Source organism: Enhydra lutris, unplaced genomic scaffold (genome assembly GCF_002288905.1).
Source record: "Enhydra lutris kenyoni isolate GAN:26980312 unplaced genomic scaffold, ASM228890v2 scaffoldscaffold123, whole genome shotgun sequence".
Taxonomy (NCBI): Eukaryota; Metazoa; Chordata; class Mammalia; order Carnivora; family Mustelidae; genus Enhydra; species Enhydra lutris.
In genome coordinates this window covers 214,871-236,736 of record NW_019154207.1, presented here as the reverse complement: position 1 = coordinate 236,736, position 21,866 = coordinate 214,871, and the positions used below count along the sequence as shown (strand labels likewise).

Sequence of the window (21,866 nt, the reverse complement as noted above, 5' to 3'; positions counted from 1 at the left end):
AAATGGCTAACAGGCACATGAAAAAATATTCATCATCATTAATCATCAGGGAAATCCAAATCAAATCACATTGGGATACCACATTACACCAGTTAGAATGGCCAAAATTAATAAGACATTAAACAACATGTGTTGGAAGGATGTGGAGAAAGGAGAACTCTCTTACACTGTTGGTGGGAATGCAAGTTGGTGCATCCACTTTGGAAAACAGTGTGGAGACTCCTTAAGAAATTAAAAATACAGCTACTTTATGACCCAGAAATTGCACTACTGGGTATTTACCCCAAAGATGTAGATGTAGGGAAAAGAAGGGCCATATGTACCCCATCGTTCATAGCAGAAGTGGCCACAGTCTCCAAACTGTGGAAAGAGTTGAGATTCGTTTCAACAGATGAATGGACAAAGAAGATGTGGTCCATATATACAATGGAATATTACTCAGCCATCAGAAGGGATGAATACCCAACTTTTGCATCAACATGGATGGGACTGGAAGAGATTATGCTGAGTGAAATAAGTCAAGCAGAGAGTCAATTATCATATGGTTTATCATATGGTTTCACTTACTTGTGGAGCATAAGAAATAACATGGAGGACATTAGGAGAAGGAAGGGAAAAGTGAAGAGAGAGGAATAAAGAGGAGGAAACAAATCATGAGAGACTGTGGAGTCTGAGAAACAAACTGAGGCTTTTAGAGGGGAGGCTGGTGAGGGGATGGGTGAGCCTGATGGTGGGTATTATGGAGGGCAAGTATTGCATGGAGCACTGGGTCTTCTACATAAACAATGACTCTTGGAACACTACATCAAAAACTAATGAAGAAGAAGTGAGTTGGGGGAAATTGGAGGGGGAGATGAAACATAAGAGACTGTGAACTCAGAAACAAAGTGAGAGTTTTGGAGGGGATGGGGTGTGGGAGGTTGGGTGAGCCTGGTGGTAGGTGTTATGGAGGGCACATATTGCATGGAGCTCTGGGTGTGGTGCATAAACAATGAATTCTGGAACACTAAGGAAGATGTGGTCCATATACACTATGGAGTATTATGCCTCCATCAGAAAGGATGAATACCCAACTTTTGTAGCAACATGGATGGGACTGGAAGAGATTATGCTGAGTGAAATAAGTCAAGCAGAGAGAGTCAATTATCATATGGTTTCACTTATTTGTGGAGCATAACAAATACCATGGAGGACATGGGGAGATGGAGAGGAGAAGGGGGTTGAGGGAAATTGGAAGGGGAGGTGAACCATGAAAGACTATGGACTCTGAAAAACAACCTGAGGGTCTTGAAGGGGTGGGGGCTGGGAGGTTGGGGGAACAAGGTGGTGGGTATTAGGGAGGGCACGTATTGCATGGAGCACTGGGTGTGGTGCAAAAACAATGAATACTGTTATGCTGAAAAGAAATTTAAAAAAAAAGAAATAAAATAAAATGAATAAAAATTAAAAAAACTAATGATGCACTGTATGGTGATTAACATAACACAATAAAAAATATATACATATATACATACAAACAAATTTAAAAAAAAGATTTCACTCTTTTAGATGGTTGAGTAATATTCCATTGTGTGTGTGTAAGTATATATACATACACACACACACACACATACATATAACATCTTCTTTATCCATTCATCAGTTGATGAACATTTGGACTCTTTCCATAATTTGGCTATAGTTAATCATGCTGCTGTAACCATTGGGGTGCATGTATCTGATTGAATTAGTATTTTTATATTCTTTGGGTAAATAAAAACCTAGTAGTGCAATTTTTGGATCTTAGAGTAGTTCTTTTTTTTAAAGATTTTATTTATTTATTTGACAGAGACAGAGAGAGATCACAAGTAAGCAGAGAAGCAGGCAGGGGTTGTGGGGGGGGGTGGAGGCAGGCTCCCTGCCAAGCAGAGAGCCCGATGCGGGGCTCGATCCCAGGACTCTGAGATCACGACCTGAGCTGAAGGCAGAGGCTTAACCCACTGAGCCACCCAGGTGCCCCAGATCTTAGAGTAGTTCTATTTTTAATTTGTTGAGGGACCTCTGTACTGTTTTCCAAATGTTGGTAAGGATGTGGAGAACTTCATCACTTTAATCTTAGTAAGCAGAGCCCCCAGCCAACGTGTGTTGGGTATGTAGTGTGAACAAGAAATACATTTTTGTTGTTTTAAGTTACTGAAATTCAGGAAATATTTGTTACTGCTACATAATGCATCATGTCCTGATTGATAGGCTCATGCACAATTGTAGAAATACAAATCAAAATAATAGTATTCCAGTTTTTACCCATAATATTGACAAAAATAAAAGTTCATAATAGCCAATGCTGACAAGGTGTTTCTGAAATAGATACTTCCATTTATTGTTGGCATAGCATCTCCTGAGCTTGTCATAATTAACAAATTTTTTATACTCATGTACTTAAGTAACTATTTTTCCCTATTATAAACAATTCTGTGATAAACATCCATGTGGTAAATTTCTGTTGCTAAATGGTACATTTCGCTTAGGTATTTTTATTTGTTTCAGTCCAGTTACAGTTTTTGCCCTCTTTCACTCAGCATAATCACCTGGGCAAATTCCAGAATATTTAATACAGACCTTGAAAATCTGTGCATTGTGTAGGTGTCTATGTGTGCTGGTACCTGGATTACTTTTCTCACTTTTTCTGTTTCCATTAACACTTTTAGTGCACTTCCTCTGTGGTGTTTTTCTTCCCTACAGACATCCCATAGTTGAAGGGATAACAGGATTGCTGTACTTGTAGCTAAATTGATTTGCACATCCTTAGCTCTTTCCTTACAGAATATTCCTAGGAGTAGGATTTCTAGTTCAACTTCTGTTAAATAACTCTTAGTTGTAAAAAAAAAAAATTACAATTACCTTTTGTCACTTCCTTTATGGGGTCACAGTAACACTTATCCAGTGGTTAATTTGAGTATTTGAACAAGGAAAAGGGGGGCCTCCAGAGACTTAAGAAAAAATAACTATCAGTACATCTTCAAATAACATAAATATAAAAGTATTGTATCCAAAATTTTTGTTTCTGCTGCAATATATAAAGAGCTTGGAAGTCATCACTCCCAAACTTACAAGAAAAAACTGAACAAACTGAAACACCAAGTTTCTAGGACAAACCACCACCACCTTAATGTGTGGAGAAACAGACAAATTCAGAATCATAGTTGAGATTTGCTTACCTAAAGTAGAATCCACTGGAGCCATAAACTGGTAGGAACACTTGAAAGGTAATTTTGGTAAATTGCTATAAGCTGAGTGTGGACCAGTGGGAGAGTTAGGTATTCTGTATGTCATAGTCTTAGATGGATTTTTGTGGGTAAAACTTAGATAGCTTTTGTGGATTTGACCTTCAGGAAAACAATTCAGTTCTCATAGTGAAGAGCCAAGAAATGTCCCCTCATAGATATAGCAAGAGAGGAAGAGTACCATCTGGAATATATTCACAGCATTCTCCATTACAATTACTTACTCTGAATGGGAAAAGTCTAGAAGAGCATTACCTCACCTGGGGAAAGGCATTTTTTTTTCAGTTCCTGCCCCATCTAAGTTTCCTGTTTTGACATGGGAGGAAAAAAGGTAAGAAATACTTGTGAGGTCACAGACTAGATAAAAATACACAACCCTTGCTCACTGTAGACTTCCTATCTCACATAAAAGGGGAAAAAATCTGAGAAACATTTGTGAAGGTCACAGTTAGGGACAAAAACTCACTACAACACTGAGACCTAATAATAGAACTATGGATTGTTTCCCATTTCCTCCACACCTTTCAATAAGGCTCATGTATAATAACAGCAGATTAAGCTGAAGGAAGTTACATCTTAGACTTTATTTAAGAAAAGTTTCTACCCTCATTGGCTGGTACACAGTACTAGTATCCTGTAATTCTGGAGTGAGAAAGAAATTCAAAGGGTCACCTGCCTCACAGCTCCAGGAAGCAAGATACATACATTGTTTTTAAATAGTTTTCTGCTTTTCCTATCATGTGTCCAAAGTTGAATATGATATGCTCTCTCACAATAATTTAATATTTTCCTCTCACACCTTCATTAGGCAGTCCATTACTACAATTGATCTAAGTGAAAGGGCCAAGAAGCAATGAGGCAGTCCATTTTTCATCTGTCTCTCTTTTGGTTCAATATATCAATTTCTGACTTTATGGAGACAAAACAGCTATGCTATATTCAGCTGATCATAACCCTCCTACTTACAGCTACTCATTCTCTCCTCAGTTTTATTTTACTCCTATAAAAATCCCTTCTCTTTTAATCTCATTCAGAGGTCCTTCACATCATTTTAATCAAAATATTTTAGGGCTTTCTATGACAACATTTCCCAGTTTCATTAGATGAGGTTAAAAATGGGATACCCATTAACATCCTGCTGACCTACTGTTCAATGGGATAAAATTTTGGAAACATGGTTCATTGATGTTTGCACATTCCTCTCGAAATATTAAGATAAAAGGGGTGCCTGGCTGGCTCAGTTGGTAAAGCATGTGACTCGATCTTGGGGTCATGGGTTCAAGCCCTAAATTGAGCATAGGGCTTTCTTTAACATATTTTTTAAATATTAAGATAAAAGCTAAATGTGATATCCTTGTTAAGTCCATCATTTATATCACATATAGTATAAAGAAGCCTTCCAGCTGCAGCAAGGTCATATTTCTGTAAAAAAAAAAAGTCTCTAAGGAAACACAAAGATAACAGGGGATACAAATCAGGGACATCAGAAAAAAAAATTAGCCTCTGACATGTATAGCTACAGCAAACAATATAATATACACAGTCTAACTTCTCTATCCACATAAACATAAAACCTCACACTAAAGGCCTATTTATATTAGTTTCCTTAACTCATATTGTCTTTTAACCAAACTTTCGAGGCATACCAAAAGCCAAAAAAAAAAAAAAAAAAACCAAAAACAAAAACAAAAACACTCTATCAAGAAACAGAGCAAAAACCAGATTTAGATATGGTAGAAATTTTGGAATTTTCATACCAGGATTGTAAAACAACTATGGTTAATATGCTAAGTGCTCTAATGGGAAAAGTAGAAAATATTCAAAAATGGATGGGTAATATAAGCACAGAGATAGAAACCCTAAGAAAAATTCAGAAGTTAATGCTAGAAATAAAAAACAGTGTGAAAGAAATGAAAACTGTCTTTGTTGGGTTCTTCAGTAGACTATACATGGCTGACAATAGAATCAATGTCCTTCAGAAAATGTCAGTAGAATCTTCCAAAAGAGAATACAAAGAGATAAAGGAGTGAAAAAGACTGAACAGAATATCCATGAGCTAGGGGACAATTACAAAAGAGGTAATATACATGCATTAGAAATACCAGAACAAGAGAAAAGAAAGGAACAGAGGAACTATTTGAAGTAATAGTGGTGGAGAACTTTCCAAAATTAATGGCACAGTCCAAACCACAGGTCTAGGAAGCTTAGAACACATAAATCAGGATAAAACCCAGAAAATACATACTTGTGCATATCATATTCAAGTGGAAGAATATCTGGGAACCTGGGTGGCTTAGTCAGTTAAGCATCTGACTATTTATGCTCAGGTCCCAATCTTAGGGTCATGGGGTTGAGCCTCACATGAGGCTCTGCACTAGGTATAGAGCCTGCTTAAGATTCTCCCTCTCCCTCTACTCCTCCTCCCCCACTAGGGCATAATATCAAAGACAAAGAGAAAATATTGAAAAAATTCCAGAGAAACCGATCACATTACCAATAGAGGAGCAGGGTAAGAATTTCATCAGATTTCTCTTCAGAAACCTTGCAAGCAAGAAGAGGGCAGAGTGAAATATTTAAAGTGTTGAAGGAAGAAAAAAAGCACCAACTTAGAATTCTGTATCAAGCAAAATTATTCTTCCAATATGAAGGAAAAATAGGGACATTTTCAGACAAAAAAAGATAGGGAATTTGTCCCCTGTAGACCTGTACTGCAGGGGATTGTAATCAAAATTCCTCAGAAGGAAGGAAAATAGTATAGGTCAGAAACTCAGAAACTCTCTTAGTTTTGAAAAGAGTATTGGAGAAGGAATAAATTAAGGTAAAATGAAATCTCTTTTTATTCTTAATTGATTTAACAAATAATAAATTGTTCAAACATATCAACAGTATCTGTGGTGATTACAGCTTATTAGATAAGTGAAATGAATGACAGCAATGTTACAAGGGATGAGAGGGAGGAATTGGAAATAGTCTATTATAAAGTACATGCACTACCTGTGAAGCAGTATGGTGTTATTTGAAAGTGAACTTGGATATATTGTAAATGTATATTGCAAACCTAGGGCAATGACTAAAACAAAATAAAAACAGAAATATCATTGATATGCTAAGAGAGAAGATGATAAAATGTACAATTTGAAATAGAAAAGGCTGAAACATGAGAGACTATGGACTCTGAAAAACAATCTGAGGGGTTTGAAGCGACAGGGGGTGGGAGGTTGGGGGAACCAGGTGGTGGGTATTGGAGAGGGCATGGATTGCACGGAGCACTGGGTGTGGTGCAAAAACAAGGAATACTGTTATGCTGAAAAAAAAAATAAAATAAAAAAAAGGAAAAAAATAAAAGGCTGAAAAAGAGGAAAAAGAAAGAAAAGGCAACATAGAAAACAGTAACAAATATGTAGTTATTAATCCAAATATATCAATGATCACTTTAAACATCAATGGTCTAAATGCACCAATTGAAAGAGATTGTCAGGGTAAGTTGAAAAAATAAGATCCTATTTACATGTAGTCTAAACGAAACACACTTTAAATATAAAGATATGGATAGATTAAAAATAAAGGGATGGAGAAAGAAATACCATGCTAACATTAAACAAATGAAAGCTGGAGTAGCTCTATTAATTTCAGACAAAGCAGAATTCAGAGCATGAAACATTACCAGGATAAGGGGGTATTACATAGTGACAAGAAGCTCAAATCTCAGAGAAGACATGACAATATTTATTGCATATGCACCTAACAACGGAGTGCAGAAATACATGAGGCAAAACTGATAGAACTGCAAGGAAAAATAGACAAATCCACTATTACAGATGAAGACTTCAATACCCCTGTATCAGTAATTGACAGATTCAGTAGGTACAAAATCAGTAAAAACTAGTTCAAATTGAACAGCACCATCAATAAAAAGGATCTAATTAACATTTATAAAATACTTCATCCAAAACAGCTGAATACACTCTTCTCAAGCTCACATGGACATTCACCAAGATAGACCATATCCTAGGACATAAAACACCTTAAAATTTTTTAAAAGAATAGATATCAAACTATGCTCTCAGATCACAATAGAATTAAACTAGAAATCAATTACAGAAAAATCACTGGAAAACCCTAAAATACCTGGAGATTAACCAACACACTTCTGAATGACATCCAGGTTAAAGAACTCTCAAGGGAAACTAAAATATTTTGAAAAAATTTTTATGAAAATATAATTTGTCAAAATTGTGGGATGCAGCAAAACAGTGTTTAGAGAGAAATTTATAGCACTGGATGAATATATTTTTAAAAAATAAAAGATCTAAACATCAATAATCGAAACTTCCACCTTAGGCAACTAAAGAAAGAAGAGCAAATTAAAGCCAAAGTAATCAGAAGAAAAAAATACTAAAACTTAGAGCAGAAATCAATGATATGAAAACAGGAAGCCAATGGAGAAATTCAGTAAAGCAAAAAAAGTTGCTTCTCTAAAAGATTAATAACATTTGTAAGTCATTAGGCAATTTAAGTAAAAAGGGAAAAACACAAATTGCTAATACCAGAAATGTTTCTACAGACATTAAGAGGATAATAAAGGAATAGTATGAGCAACCTTATCCAAACATTGAAAGCATAGAAGAAGTGCAACGATTCCTTAAAAGACATAATTTATCAAAACTAGAAGGGCCATCTGTACCCCAATGTTTATAGCAGCAATGGCCACAGTTGCCAAACTGTGGAAAGAATCAAGATGCCCTTCAATGGACGAATGGATAAGGAAGATGTGGTCCATATACACTATGGAGTATTATGCCTCCATCAGAAAGGATGAATACCCAACTTTTGTAGCAACATGGACGGGACTGGAAGAGATTATGCTGAGTGAAATAAGTCAAGCAGAGAGAGTCAATTATCATATGGTTTCACTTATTTGTGGAACATAACAAATACCATGGAGGACATGGGGAGTTAGGAGAAGGGAGTTGGGGGAAATTGGAAGGGGAGGTGAACAATGAGAGACTATGGACTCTGAAAAAGAATCTGAAGGGTTTGAAGAGGTGGGGGGTTGGGAGGTTGGGGGAACCAGGTGGTGGGTATTAGAGAGGGCACAGACTGCATGGAGCACTGGGTGTGGTACAAAAACAATGAATACTGTTATGCTGAAAATAAATTAAAATAAATAAATAAATAAATAAAATGGGATTAATAAAAAACTAACACAAGTATAAATAGGTAATCTGCATAAACCTATAACTATTAAAGAAGTTGAATCCAATGCTAAACAACCTCCCAAAAGAAAGAGCACTAGGCTCAGGTTCACTGATGAATCCTACAAAACATTTAAGGAAGTAATCATACCAATTTTATCTAATCTCTCAAAGAAAATAGAAGCTGAGGGACTAATTCCCTCCCAAAATTCTGAGACTGGCATTATCCTAATACTAAAAGCAGACAACTATCATTACAAAATGAGAAAACTATAGACCAATATATTTCAGGCAGATAGGTGTAAAGATCCTCACAAAATATTAGCCAATAAACCCCAGCAATGTATAAAAAGAATATACACTACAACCTAATAGGATGTATTTCAAGTATTCAAGACAGTTCAACTTTTGAAAATCAATTAATGTAATCAATCAAATCAAAGGTTAAAGAAGAAAAATGATATGATCATGTCAACGGAGCAGAAAAAGCATTTGGCAAAATTCCGCACCCATTCATGATAAAAACTCGAAAAACTAGGAATAGAAGAGAATTCTTTAAACTTAATAAGAAGTATCTACTAGAAATTTACAACTAACATAAGAGTAAGATGCTTTCTGCTAAGATCAGGAACAAGGAAAAGATATCCCCACTCACCATTCTTGTTTAACACAGCACTTGAAGTCCTAATTAATGCAATGAGAGAAAAAAAGGAAATAAAGGTATACAGATGGGGAAGGAAGAATTAAAACTGTAGTTGTTCACAGATGACATGACTATCTTTGTAGAAAATCTCAAATAATCAACAAAAAAGCCTGAAACTAATGAGCAATGATAGCAATTTTGCAGGATACCCAATTAATATAAAAATTTCAATTTTTTCTCATATACCAGCAATGAAAATTTGGAATTTGAAATTAAAAACACAATACCATCTATGTTAGCACCAAAGTGAAATATTTAGGTATAAATCTACAAAAATATGTACAAAATCTATATGAGGAAAACTGTAAAACACCAATAAAAGAAATCAAAGATCTAAATAAGTGGAAAGATCTTCCATAAGCATGAATAGGGAGGCTCAATATTTTCAATATGTTAGTTCCCAAATTAATCTATAGATTCAATGCAATCCCACTCAAAATCCCTACAAGTTATTTTGAGGGTATCAGCAAACTGATTCTAAGGTTTATATGGAAAGGCAAAAGACCAAGAATAGCAAATACAATACTGAAGGAGAACAAAGGCAGAGGACAGACATTACCCAACTTCAGAAATGTCCATAAAGCTACAGTGATTTAGACAGCATGGTATTGCCAAAAGAAAAGACCAGTAGATCAATACAACAGAAGAAAGAGACCAGAAATAGATCCACACAAATATAATCAACTAGTTGTTGACAAAAGAAAAAAGATAATTCAGTGGGAAAACTACACTCTTTTCTATAAATAGTGATGAAACAACTGTTCACCTACATGCAAAAAAAAATGAACCTAGACACAAATCTTAGCTCTTTCAAAAATATTAACTCAAGAGGGATCACAGAGGAAAATATAAAATGAAAACTATAAAACTCATAGAAGCTGATCTAGATGACCCTGAGTTTCATGATGACTTTTTAGGTACAATACAAAAAGTGTAATCCATGAATGACTGGTCCCAAGCAAGATGTATGCCACTGTGACAGTTCACATGCATGTTTGTGGGAAGTGCGGCATGGGGCTGGGGACAGAGCTGTAGTTATGATGAATCAGTGCAGCTGCTTCTATATCACAGGCTTAACAATTGGAGGTTATTTGATTCTAAGATTTAGATTTCAGGAGCAAGTCAGGGTAACACAGATGCTAGTGCAGTCACTGGATATGGAACCATGGCTGCTGCAATCTGTTAGACTGGAATTCATTATAGGATGAATTAAATATTGCTTAGCAGTTAGACATAGATTAGTATACTTTAATCTCTTTTTTCCTTGCTTTCTGACTTTAAAGATGAAATTTAACCTATCTGAGCTGGTTTCCTTACCTGTTACATGAAGATAGTTGCAGTATATTTTGATAATATTCCATATCGCCCACTATTGTTGTAAGTTAATGCACATAAAGATCTTAAAATAGGGCCTTTCTCAGTTCAAGAAATGTTAATGAGTAATAGTGACTCTTCTTTTTTTTAAAAAAGATTTTATGTATTTATTTGACAGAGATCACAAGTAGACAGAGAGGCAGGCAGAAGAGACAGAGAAGCAGGCTCCCTGCTGAGCAGAGAGCCCGATGTGGGACTCCATCCCAGGACCCTGGGATCATGACCTGAGCCGAAGGCAGAAGCTTTAACCCACTGCGCCACCCAGGTGCCTGTTTTTTTTTTTTTTTTTTTTTTTTTGATAATGACTGTTCTTTAAATGAATTCACAATAAATTGTTCAACAAGTATTTAAAAGTCGTACAGCAAAATCTGTCAGCTATTGGTAGACTCAACCCTCTGTCAGAAAGATCTTGGAATCAAAATCTAGAATTATCAGAGAAGTTTGTGTTGGTGTGATTTTGAATATATCTGTAAACTTTAAGGATAAGAAATTGTGTAAGAAACTATAAGTAAATGTAGCCTCCACAAGAACAGAGATTTCTTTCATTTGTGTTTCTACTGTATCTCCAGTGCCTAGGATAAAGAAGGTATTCATATGTATTTCTGGGATGAATGAAAGGCACCAGAGAATTTAAGAAAGTGCAAGAACAGTTCAAGGAGGCAAGGAGATTCACACACACCCACAGGTCCCAGCAGAGCTCAGACTCCCTTCTTCAAGGCTGGCATTCACCCAAGAGTGTATGCTGTGGAATAAAGAAAAAAAAAATGATCCACAGTTCAGCTAAAGCCATTTAAAGAGCACAGCAAAAGTAGCCCTCCTCTGATAATTGATATCCATTGTCAGTCCAGATATTGTATAAAATCATCTCCAGATGGTTTTTTATCACTTAAATAATGCAGTCATAACAAGTATTTAAATATAAATGAAACCTAAAGGAAAATATGTGAACATTCATGGTAAGAATATAGTTCCTTTTCATCATCAAAACCATCAGTGATTTTCAGCAAATGGGGACTTTGTCTAAGATGAAACTAAAAGGCCATTGCAAAAGCTCTTTTCTTTTTTTTTTTTTAAAGACTTTATTTATTTGACAGAGAGAGATCACAAGTAGACAGAGAGGCAGGCAGAGAGAGAGGGGGGGAAGCAGGCTCCCTGCTGAGCAGAGAGCCCGATGTGGGGCTCCATCCCAGGACCCTGGGGATCATGACCTGAGCTGAAGGCAGAGGCTTTAATCCACTGAGCCACCCGGGTGCCCCAAAAGCTCTTTTCTTTAGAAAACAGAGACAGGGGATTGCTGGAGAGGGTGGTTATAGGGGTAAGAGATGAGCCCCCAAATTGATCTTCCCAGGTGTTTAGGGCCAAGTAAAGTAAATCAAGGGGAATGGAATTTCAAGAAAAGATGGTGAGTAAATTTAGTTCCTACTGTTACTGTAACACATTACCACATTCTTGGCGGCTTAAAATAACACAAATGTATTAGCTTACAGCCTTGGATGTTGGGAACACAAAACGGACCTCACTGGTCTGAATTGAAGGTGATGGTCAGGCTTCATTTCTCTAAGGGATCCCGGACAGAATCTGCTTCCTTGCCTATTCCAGTTTCTGGATCATTGAGGGACCTTTATTCCTCCTATCATAGTGAAAGTGCCAGCACTTCACCTGGGCCCCAGCAGGTTCATGTTCAACCACAGTCGTGCTTAAACGCGTTGCTCTGTTTGCCCCGTGGATCACAGAAAGGAAGGGCTCAAGACTAGAGGAAGGATGTAGGGGTAAAGGAATCAGAAGATTCAAGAACCTGCAAGCTCTGTCCTGGGGAAGTAGGTACATGATGGGGCCTTCTTCCAAAGAAAGGCTGGGGAAACTAGACAGGCGTGTATGGCAGGTGGCTGAGATCCAAGCTGGTTCTAATCCCCGCCACATCTCCACATGGCCAAAGATCATGAGAGCTTGGATGTGACTGTGAGAGAAGACTTAATAGGACAGTTGAAGAGGAGCTAGGAGCCGCCCGACCCCTGGCCATGGGGGCAACAGACAGGAAAGAGCCTAGGACCCATTGCGGGTCCTGACAAGGAAAAAAGGCCCTCCTTGGGCAACTGTGGGGACTGCAAAATGGCAAAGCATGCTACCAGTTTAAAGGAGCAGGGAAACAGCAGCGTGGCAGAAAGAATGGGCGCAGAGCAGGGGTTGGTTTTCTCAGGGTCGAGGTGTAGGTCTGCCTTCCTTTAGAAAAGGAGCGGTGGTGGGGCCTTCGTGGGGGTCCTCCCCGCCCTCCTCCCTTCCGTGGCCCCGCGAAGCAATGAAGGAAGAAAGTGAGAGGGCCATCCACCCCAGAACCTCCGGGACAGTCGGGCCTTAGGCCGCCTCTCTCCTCGCAGCCTGCTGTCCTGACAGCCCCTGGCCCACCCGCCTCCAATTAGGATGGTGGACGGAAGTGGGGACAGGGAGGCGGACAGACACTGAGCAGCCTGGGGATTCTCACACACCGAGGGGCGGTTGATATCCATCCGCCGCTGTCGGCCGCACACCTTCTCTCCCCGCCGCCCCCGACCTCTGGATCCCAGCCCCCACCGCCAACCGTCCCCCGGTCCCATAGATTGCAGTGCCAGCAACGAGGGGGAGGTCGCCCGCGGAGGTCTGCAGAGGCGGGTTGCCGTGAGCCCGCCCCTTAGGCTCGGGCTCCTCCTGGCCCCGCCCCCTCTGGGTCGGAACTAGGGTGGGCCGGGGAGGGGGCGTCGAGCTCGTTCGCGCCGTATCCCTCCGCCCCCCTTCCCGACACCCTCGCCGCGAGCGTTTCGTGCCGCATCCTGCGCAGCCCCTGCCCAGTTTGGTGCAGCAGCGCGGGGGGCGGGACGCCTCTTTGCGATTCTGGCCGCACGCAAGGCGGTGGGAATCCGAGTGAAGAGCTCCGAGAGGAGGGGGAGGCCGACGACTTGCACCTTGAGCCTGTGAGGGCAAGTGGGGGTGTCGTGGGGGGAGGCGGGGGACCCCCACTGTCGCCCGGCTTACAGGCTGCCCGGACCCCAGACCCTGACAGCCTGGCAAGGAGGAGGCGACCCTGTCGTAGCTGGTCCCTGAGAGAGGTGCGCAACGCCGCGGGACCCCTGGCGAGGAGAGGCGGCGACTGGCCTGGGTCGGGTCCGGGGCACGGGGGCTGGCCGGAGAGGCTCCCTCGGATCCTTTGGAGGCGAACTGCGCCCGCCACTCCGCGGCCAGCTTTCCAGGCGCCCTCGACCCGCCGTCGACAGTGTCTGTGCCTGCAGGGAGCTGTGGCGGCGGCGGGGGCGGGGGAAGGCTGCTGCGGAAGAAATGGCGGAGCGGGAGCTTGGGTGGGGGGCACCCAGGGAGGCCGCCGGGGCCGGCAGGGGATGCGTCGGAGCTCTGTGCCCAGTTGGCGGGAGCGGGCGGCCGGTGGTGTCGGCTGCTTCGGGCCCTGATTCTGGAAAAGGGCCTGTTGGGCCCCGCGCCCTGGGTGCTGTCCCTTCCCACAGGCGCCTTTTTGATGCCAAAGTCTTCTCTCTGCGTGTTAGCTCTGGCGATTTCATCCCGTAGGGTGCATCCATACAGGAAAGGCTTGAGAAAAAGGAAGAGCAGGACAATGGCCTGGATTTCTGGAGGTGTGTGGGGCTGGAGCGGGGGGGCGGGGATGGGCATCAGCCATGAGTGGAGACCCAAAAGAGATGGGGTGACTGCGACCAGTACAGGTCAGGCAACCAGGAGTACCTTCTAAAATTACCCCTTTGTATTAGCTTTCTAAGCACTTCCCTTTCCTTCCTCCCTCACCTCCGCCCAGAATTCCAGGCAGGAAAAGATGGGCTAGGAGGTGAGGGTGAGACGCAAGTCATAATTACAGGTGCCACTGCACAACCTGTTTTCTAGAATATGCGGGAACCCTTCCCCCAATTTATGCTGCGCAAGTCAGTGGGATGTGGTGCACCTAGTGGTGAATCCTTAGAATTGGAGAAAGGAGCAATGTGAAGAGTGTGACGTCAAGAGAAGATGTCTATGCCTGGAACTCTGAAATAGACCTTATGTAAAATGAGAATATTCTACCAAGAGGACTCTAAATGTTTGAAAAACAAATAATATGTGGACTACCATCCTTGGTGTTTAAGCGTCCACCTAGTGCCCAGGTGCTACCATGGTCTCCTGACCCTCTTGCTTTTTCATCTGTTTGCCCATAGGCCTGCTTTAAAGCTGCTCACTTCTGCAAGGAAGGGAAGGAGGAGGAGACTGGCTCAAATCTCTGGAGGTTTGTGTGAAGGACAAAAATTCTGGGGATAGTTGCAGAGTAAGATCATAGCAGGTATCTTTGATCCACTTGGGTGTGTTTGATCCATCTGTCCTACTCTGCCAGAATTGCACACTGCCACAGCATCCCTTGTCCATTTCCTGCAGGAGATATTAGGAACATTGGGGTAGGTGTGGATTGGATTGTGAATGCGAGGAGAAGACCCGGAAGCAGGGACCATGAGACAGGAAAAATTAAACAAATTAGGTCTTTAAAGAGACATTTTTATTTGGGGTTCAGTGTGTCTGTCTGTCAACCAAGCATCAGACTTCATTTTCTCCTGTATGTTTACTTCTTCATAGGACAGCCTGCTCTCTGCTAGAGGGCTTAATACCACTGAAACAAAGCAAGGAGGGAGAAATTTCACTGTGCAGGTTGGTATGAGAGTGGGTACAAATTTTGGTGGGGAAGTGGTGATCAACACTGGTCCAGGAGCGATTAGGGTCTAGTCTAGGGGTTCTTTAGACTTTCCCACTTTCCCACTAACCTCACACCTGTTTTGTAGCAAGCAAAGTAACATGGCAACTCTGGGGGGTAATGTGTGAGGTAAAATGAGGGTGACAGACTTTCTGATAGTTCAGTTGTCCCACTAAGCATTCAAGGTTCAGGTTCTGTGAATCTGTGCATGGGGTGATGCAGTTGGAAGAGATTTAAAGAACCGTATCATTCTCTTTCCGTAGATCCACTTCCAGTGGCAGCTCTGGTGGAGTTGGAATTGCTGCTGATCACCACCCTCAACAGGTCTGCACCCACCATCTCCCAGCTTGGTTGTGCCTCTTCTGCACTTTGTGACACTGACTGAGGCTAGGCTTCGGAAGGAGGTTGATTACTGGACTGGTGGTTGACTCTAACATTTGTTTCCAACTATACCACTTGAATCACTGAAAGATCACAGTGTGAAGATAGATCTTAGGTAGAGGCTGAGACCGGGTTGGTGTTACTCGACTGGGCTTCCTCTGTAACTCATACCATGACTGGGGCTGAGATTGAACCTGCTGCCCAAGCAAAGCCTGAAAAGAAGGCTGGAGAAGAGGTTGGGGGTGGGGCTGAAAGAGAGAATGAAGTCCCGTTGGTGGTCAGACCCAAGGTTAGGACCCAGGCACAGGTAATGCCTGGGGCAAGGCCCAAAACCGAGGCAAAGTCTATGCCTGGGACAAGGCCCAAAACTGAGTCCCAGACTGTGGCTGGGGCAAGGCCCAAAACTGAGTCCCAGGCAGTGGCTGGGGCAAGGCCCAAAACAGAGTCCCAGGCAAATGCTGGGGCAAGGCCCAAAACCGAGTCCCAGGCAAATGCTGGGGCAAGGCCCAAAGCTGAAGCGAGGGCAATAGGGGGAGCACGTCCTAAGACTGAGGCCAAGGCAATCCCTGGGGCAAGGCCCAAGGATGAAGCCCAAGCTTGGGCCCAGACTGAGTTTGGGGCTGAGGCAATGTCGCAAACAGAAGGTTTGACCCAGACCAATGCTGTAACTTGGCCACTGGTCAGTACTGAATCTGGGTCAGTTGCTAAACCTATGGCCTTGCCTGTGGATAGGGAGCTGGTCAGTGTGGACACTGAGACATTTCCTGGCCCCCAGGTTCAGACAGGAATCCAGCCCTGGTTTGGATCAGGGGAGGAAGCTAATATGGGGTCTTGGTGCTATCCCAGACCCCGGGCCAGAGAGGAGGCCTCTAATGAGTCTGGGTTCTGGTCAGCAGATGAGACCTCTACAATGTCTTCTTTCTGGGCTGGAGAAGAGGCCAGTATCAGATCATGGCCCAGGGAAGAGGCCAATACCAGGTCCAGACACAGGGCTAAACATCAGCCTAACCCCAGGTCTAGGCCCAGATCCAAGCAAGATCCCTATATTGATTCTTGGTCTGGGTCTGAAGAGGAGTCTGGCAATCCATTTTGCTTGTGGGCTGGAGAAAACACCAATAACTTGTTCAGGCCCAGAGTTAAGGATGAGGCAAATATGAGGTCCAAGCTCCGGACAAAGAGAGAGGACTTTTTTGAGTCTGAGTCTGAAGATGAGTACTATAAAGAGTCCTGGTTTTTGCCTGGAGAAGAGGCCAATAATAGATTCAGGACCAGAGACAAGGAAGAGCCTAATACTATCTTGAAGCCCAGGGCCCAGAAAGATGTTAATAACAGTGGTAGGGTCAAACAAGAACCCAGGTTTGAAGAGGAAGTCATTATTGGGTCCTGGTTCTGGTCAGAGAAGGAGGCGGGTGTGGAGGCTGGGGCTTCTGCCATCTGTGAGTCCACACCAGGGGCCGAGGAGGGGGCCATTGGTGGATCCTTGTTCTGGACTGAGGAAAAGTCTAGTTTGGGGGCTGTGGCCAGAGAAGAGCCCAGACCAGAGTCTGAAGAAGAGGCCATATTTGGGTCATGGTTCTGGGATAGAGATGAGGCCTGCTTTGACCTAAATCCCAGTCCTGTGTACAAGGCCAATTCCAGATTCAGAGATTCAGCTGAGGAGGAACTTAAGGCATCATCCAGGCCCCAAACCTGGGAAGAGGTCACTGTTGAATTCAAACCTGGCTTTTGTCATGGGGTCGGCTTCCCATCCCCAAGATCCTTTAGAATTCCTGAAGAAGCAGCATCTGTATTCTCTGAAATGTTTGAGGGAAAGCCCAAGAATGCAGAATTTACCCCAGAAGGAGAAGACCAGGAATCTTTGCTTCAGTCTGAACAGGTTGAACCTGAATTCCCATTTCAGTATGATCCATCCTACAGGTCAGTCAGGGAAATTCGGGAGCATCTTAAGGCAAGGGAGAGTGCAGAGGCTGAGAGTTGGTCCTGCAGCTGCATACAGTGTGAGCTTAAAATTGGTACTGAAGAGTTTGAAGAACTCCTCCTATTAATGGACAAAATCCGAGATCCTTTTATTCATGAAATATCTAAAATCGCAATGGGTATGAGAAGTGCTTCTCAATTTACCCGAGATTTCATTCGGGATTCAGGTGTTGTCTCACTTATTGAAACCCTGCTCAATTATCCTTCCTCTCGAGTTAGGACAAGTTTTTTGGAAAATATGATTCACATGGCTCCACCTTATCCAAATCTCAACATGATTGAGACATTCATATGTCAAGTGTGTGAGGAAACCCTTGCTCATAGTGTGGGTTCCCCTGAGCAGCTGCTTGGATTAAGGATGCTTAGACATCTCACAATGACTACTGACTACCACACACTGGTTGCCAATTATATGTCTGGATTTCTTTCCTTATTAACCACAGGCAATGCAAGAACAAAGTTCCACGTTCTGAAAATGCTATTGAATTTGTCTGAAAATGCTATTGTGGCAAAAAAACTATTCAGTGCCAAAGCTCTGTCAATATTTGTGGGTCTCTTTAACATAGAAGAGACAAATGATAATATTCAAATTGTTATTAAGATGTTTCAGAATATCAGTAATATTATAAAAAATGGAACTATGTCCTTAATTGATGATGATTTCAATCTTGAGCCGCTTATTTCTGCATTCCATGAATTTGAGAAGCTCGCTAAGGAACTACAAGTCCAAATAGACAATCAAAATGATCCTGAGGTGGGACCACAAAGTTAATATGAATAACCACCTGCCTTTGATCAGCCTTATGTTCCCAAAGAGCCCTGAGTAGTGCTTTGGTTTTCAGAGTCTGGTTTTATGTTGTAACTTATATTTTAATGCTGATGTTAACTTTGTCCAATTCTTGATTTGAGCTGGATCATTTTGTGGATGCCAAATGAATATTAGAGCTGAAAACATATTTGTTGATATTTGTCTTGCTGTCCAGATTGCAATATTTTCAGTATTGAGCTTCTGATGAACTAAGTCACCTGTGTACGCTACCCTGCAATTTGTTGTTTAAACATGTGGTTCTCTATTCAAGTCTGTGTTTTCAATAAAGGTCTATGTGGAAATTGGCAGAAGTGACCCTTCAATTTGAAACCGGGTACCGATACATTGTGCACATTTACAAATAGAGATATTAGTATGACAAACACCTTTATTGAAAAATCCCATATCTGGAGTTTAAGGAGAGATTTCTGCAGGCTGTGGTATTTAAGAAATGTTTCAACAAAGAAGGACCAACTTAAACTGGTCACTAAAGTGTAGGCTAAGACAGACCATTAAGTCATTCTTCAAAGTGAGCTATGGTGATGTGAAGAAAATTGATTAGAAAAGTGCTGCTGTCTCAGCAGCATGGTTTTACCCTTTCTGTCTGAATGAGATAAAATTTAGTGAAGGATGCAGCTGGAATGAGGCAAGCTTGAAAAGCTAAGTCAGCGAGATCTGCACATTTTTCAACTAATACTGTTGTTGCTCCAGTGCCACCTAAAGAGTGAAAGAGTAGAACAGCACACAAATTAAAAGGAGTCAGGAATAAGATTTCCTTCGTGATGATCCTCGTCCAAAGAAAGTAGTAAGGAAATACCATGCAGCATTTGAAAATAATCTATTGGGAGGCACCTGGGTGGCTCAGTGGGTTAAAGCCTCTGACTTTGGCTCAGGTCATGGTCTCAGGGTCCTGGGATCAAGCCCCGCATCAGGCTCTCTGCTCGGCGGGGAGCCTGCTTCCTGCCTGCCTCTCTGGCTACTTGTAATCTGTCTAGCAAATAAATAAATAAAATCTTAAAAAATAAAAGCTATTGGCATGTAATGACACTGATGATTTTATGTCTAGTGAAAGAGAAGAGTGATTATGGAAAACTAGATTCCATTTTAAAATCTTGTGTGGAAATAGACCAATTTTTATGTAATTTCAATATGCCTAAGAAGTTTCATACTCACTATCATCTAGAGTAAAACACAGCATATTAAAAAATTTTTCAGAGAAGCATTTGGGATAGACAAAAATTACTAAGGGTTTTAAAAAATATATGTTTATATCTAGTACCTCAAGTTATAGGTGAACATATTGGAAAGGATACAATTCCATAAAAGATTGAGCTATAAATGTTAAATGTTTAGAGATAAAAACATTTAGAAAAGTTGGAAAAGAGTGTTTCCCTTTAGAGTGACAATAACATTCCAGAAATAGTGATGATTGCACAGCATTGTGAATATGCTTAATGCCACTGATTTGTACATTTTCAATTGTTAAAATTATTTTAGGTTATGTGTATTTTCCACTATAGTAAGTAAATAGATTACACCATACCTTCAGACAGAAGAGCTGCAGAAGTAAGGAATAGAATTTGTTTGGAGGGAGAATCCAGACTTAACGGGAACATATTTTAATATTTTTATACATGGTGAAAATGGTATTTCTGTTTTGTCTAAGGATGCTCATTTTTAAAAGTAAAATTATAATTTGTAATTTAGAAATTACGTGAAAGATTTTTTCAACATGAGGAACTAAAAATATGAAGAATGGTTGAAGGAGATGTGTATATGTACACAATGTAATAATATAAACAACATATATATATTAAATTTCACACAGAAAATTAATAAATGTTAGGATGTAATTTCTGGGTTAAAGACAAAACTAGCCGATATTTTAAGGACAACCCATTGTAACCATTGATGTTATCTGTCCACTGAACATAAATCATTTCCATATCTGTTAGACAAAATATCTACAAGTTAAAATCATCTCAGTGTTGAAGACTTCCTCAATAGAAAGTGAAGCCCACCACTACACTGGAATAATATCCAGTAACCCATGCTGTCCTTAGCCAAGATTTGTATAATTTCTTCTGACTCTGCAACATGTTTTTTTTTTCCACCTGACTCTGGTATTCAAGGTTTATGGAAGCAGGGCAAAGTGGCAGTTTTGCTTGCCTTCAAAAAACACAAGCATTAACAGGGATGGTCCTGGTAGTGGACATTGGAGTTTAAATGCTTGTTTTGCTTATCAGTATTTTTCAAGGTCGATTGTTGTCTGTGTGTGTGTTAATATGTTGCCCGAGTATCATACAGAATAATAAAAATCAGTTCGTCTCCAAACTCCTCATCGAATATTCCTCACCAGCCCTGTGCTCCTAACAGAGCAGGGCCCAGGTCTAGCGCTAGGGCTGGAAGCTCTGGCTCCAAATCCAGCCTTCCTTCAGCTATCTTCACCAGGGACCAAAGCTTCAGATTCTTCTAGCAAGCATCTCCACTTCAGGGGCAGAAGATTCTGCCTTCCATGCTGCAGGGCTGCAGCAGGCAAGCTGACTGCATGGTCACGTGAGGCTGGTGGTGGCTCATGTGACCAGGTTCTCTCCTGGGCAAACACAGAGGTGTGCAGCACGGAAAAGGGGCGGGAAGGACATACACTTGACGAATGAGACACTGCTGTGGGAGGAGTGGTAATGCGTTGTGGTGGGTGGGTGTGTATCTCCGCATGCTGAGCTAACCTGGAAAGGAATGTCTTGGGCCATCAGAATTAACAGCATTTGTTGGTAGAGGGCAGAGCCCCTCGGCCTATTGCCAGCGTCTTAGCCGGGGTCAGTCTTTTTCCTGAGATCTCAAGAGGCAGGCAGTGATCCTGAGGGAGGCAGACGTGGAGAGAAGCAGCGGTTGCTGTTGGAGGAAGTGGGTGCGAGGCCGGGAAATGGCATCTGTGGGAGTTGGTGTCTGAGACTAGGTGTGGGTGCAGGGAGTGCCCCCAACCCTCCTCTCTGCTCTGTCCTTCCTTTTGAACATCCCTGCCCCACTCCCAGCCTTCCTGCCCAGCTCTGTGTGACACTGTTTCTATTTGTGGGTGTGGGAGGTGGACACGGAGGAAATAGGCTTCAGGGGAGCCTAGAGAGAGAAAATAGTGAAGTGACAATTCCTGAACTCCTGAGGCACTGGATCTGGAAAGCGGTTGTGAGAATAGTGCAGGTGCCTAGGGCAGGCTGCCCCAAAATGTTTCATTTTGGTATGTGGATTATTTGGAGCTGAAAATAGTTAAGGCCCAAAAGACTCCGGAGGAAACTTTGACCTCCCTAATTGCCTAAAAATAATTTAGGCTGTGAACCCACTCCAGGAAGAGAGCTACTACCATAGATAACTATAGTATGATATGAACTAGGGGTGGTTTACAGGGAGGAATTTAGCAAAAGTATCTGTTAAAGTTCCTTTCTATGTCTCATGTTTCCTAATGGTC

General features: G+C 41.6%; 1 protein-coding gene across 2 annotated transcripts; it reads left to right on the top strand.

Annotated features, from left to right (window-relative positions):
- Positions 1 to 10,769: 10,769 nt before the first annotated feature.
- LOC111139888 (G protein-coupled receptor associated sorting protein 2) lies at positions 10,770 to 18,712 on the top strand. 2 transcript variants are annotated; one of them, XM_022492314.1, is made up of 4 exons: positions 10,770 to 10,800; positions 14,717 to 14,784; positions 15,126 to 15,197; positions 15,504 to 18,706. In XM_022492314.1, exon 4 carries the CDS (start codon positions 15,794 to 15,796, stop codon positions 18,368 to 18,370), a length of 2,577 nt encoding a protein of 858 aa, XP_022348022.1. In that variant the 5' UTR covers positions 10,770 to 10,800; positions 14,717 to 14,784; positions 15,126 to 15,197; positions 15,504 to 15,793; the 3' UTR covers positions 18,371 to 18,706. The 2 variants fall into 2 exon arrangements, with proteins under 2 accessions (XP_022348022.1, XP_022348021.1); XM_022492313.1 differs by lacking the exon at positions 10,770 to 10,800 and adding an exon at positions 14,041 to 14,149 and having other exon boundaries at positions 15,504 to 18,712.
- Positions 18,713 to 21,866: the final 3,154 nt, after the last annotated feature.

Bases quoted from the DNA above. Each gene is read 5' to 3' on its own strand.
- LOC111139888 (XM_022492313.1), top strand. From the start codon at position 15,794: ATGACTGGGGCTGAGATTGAACCTGCTGCCCAAGCAAAGCCTGAAAAG.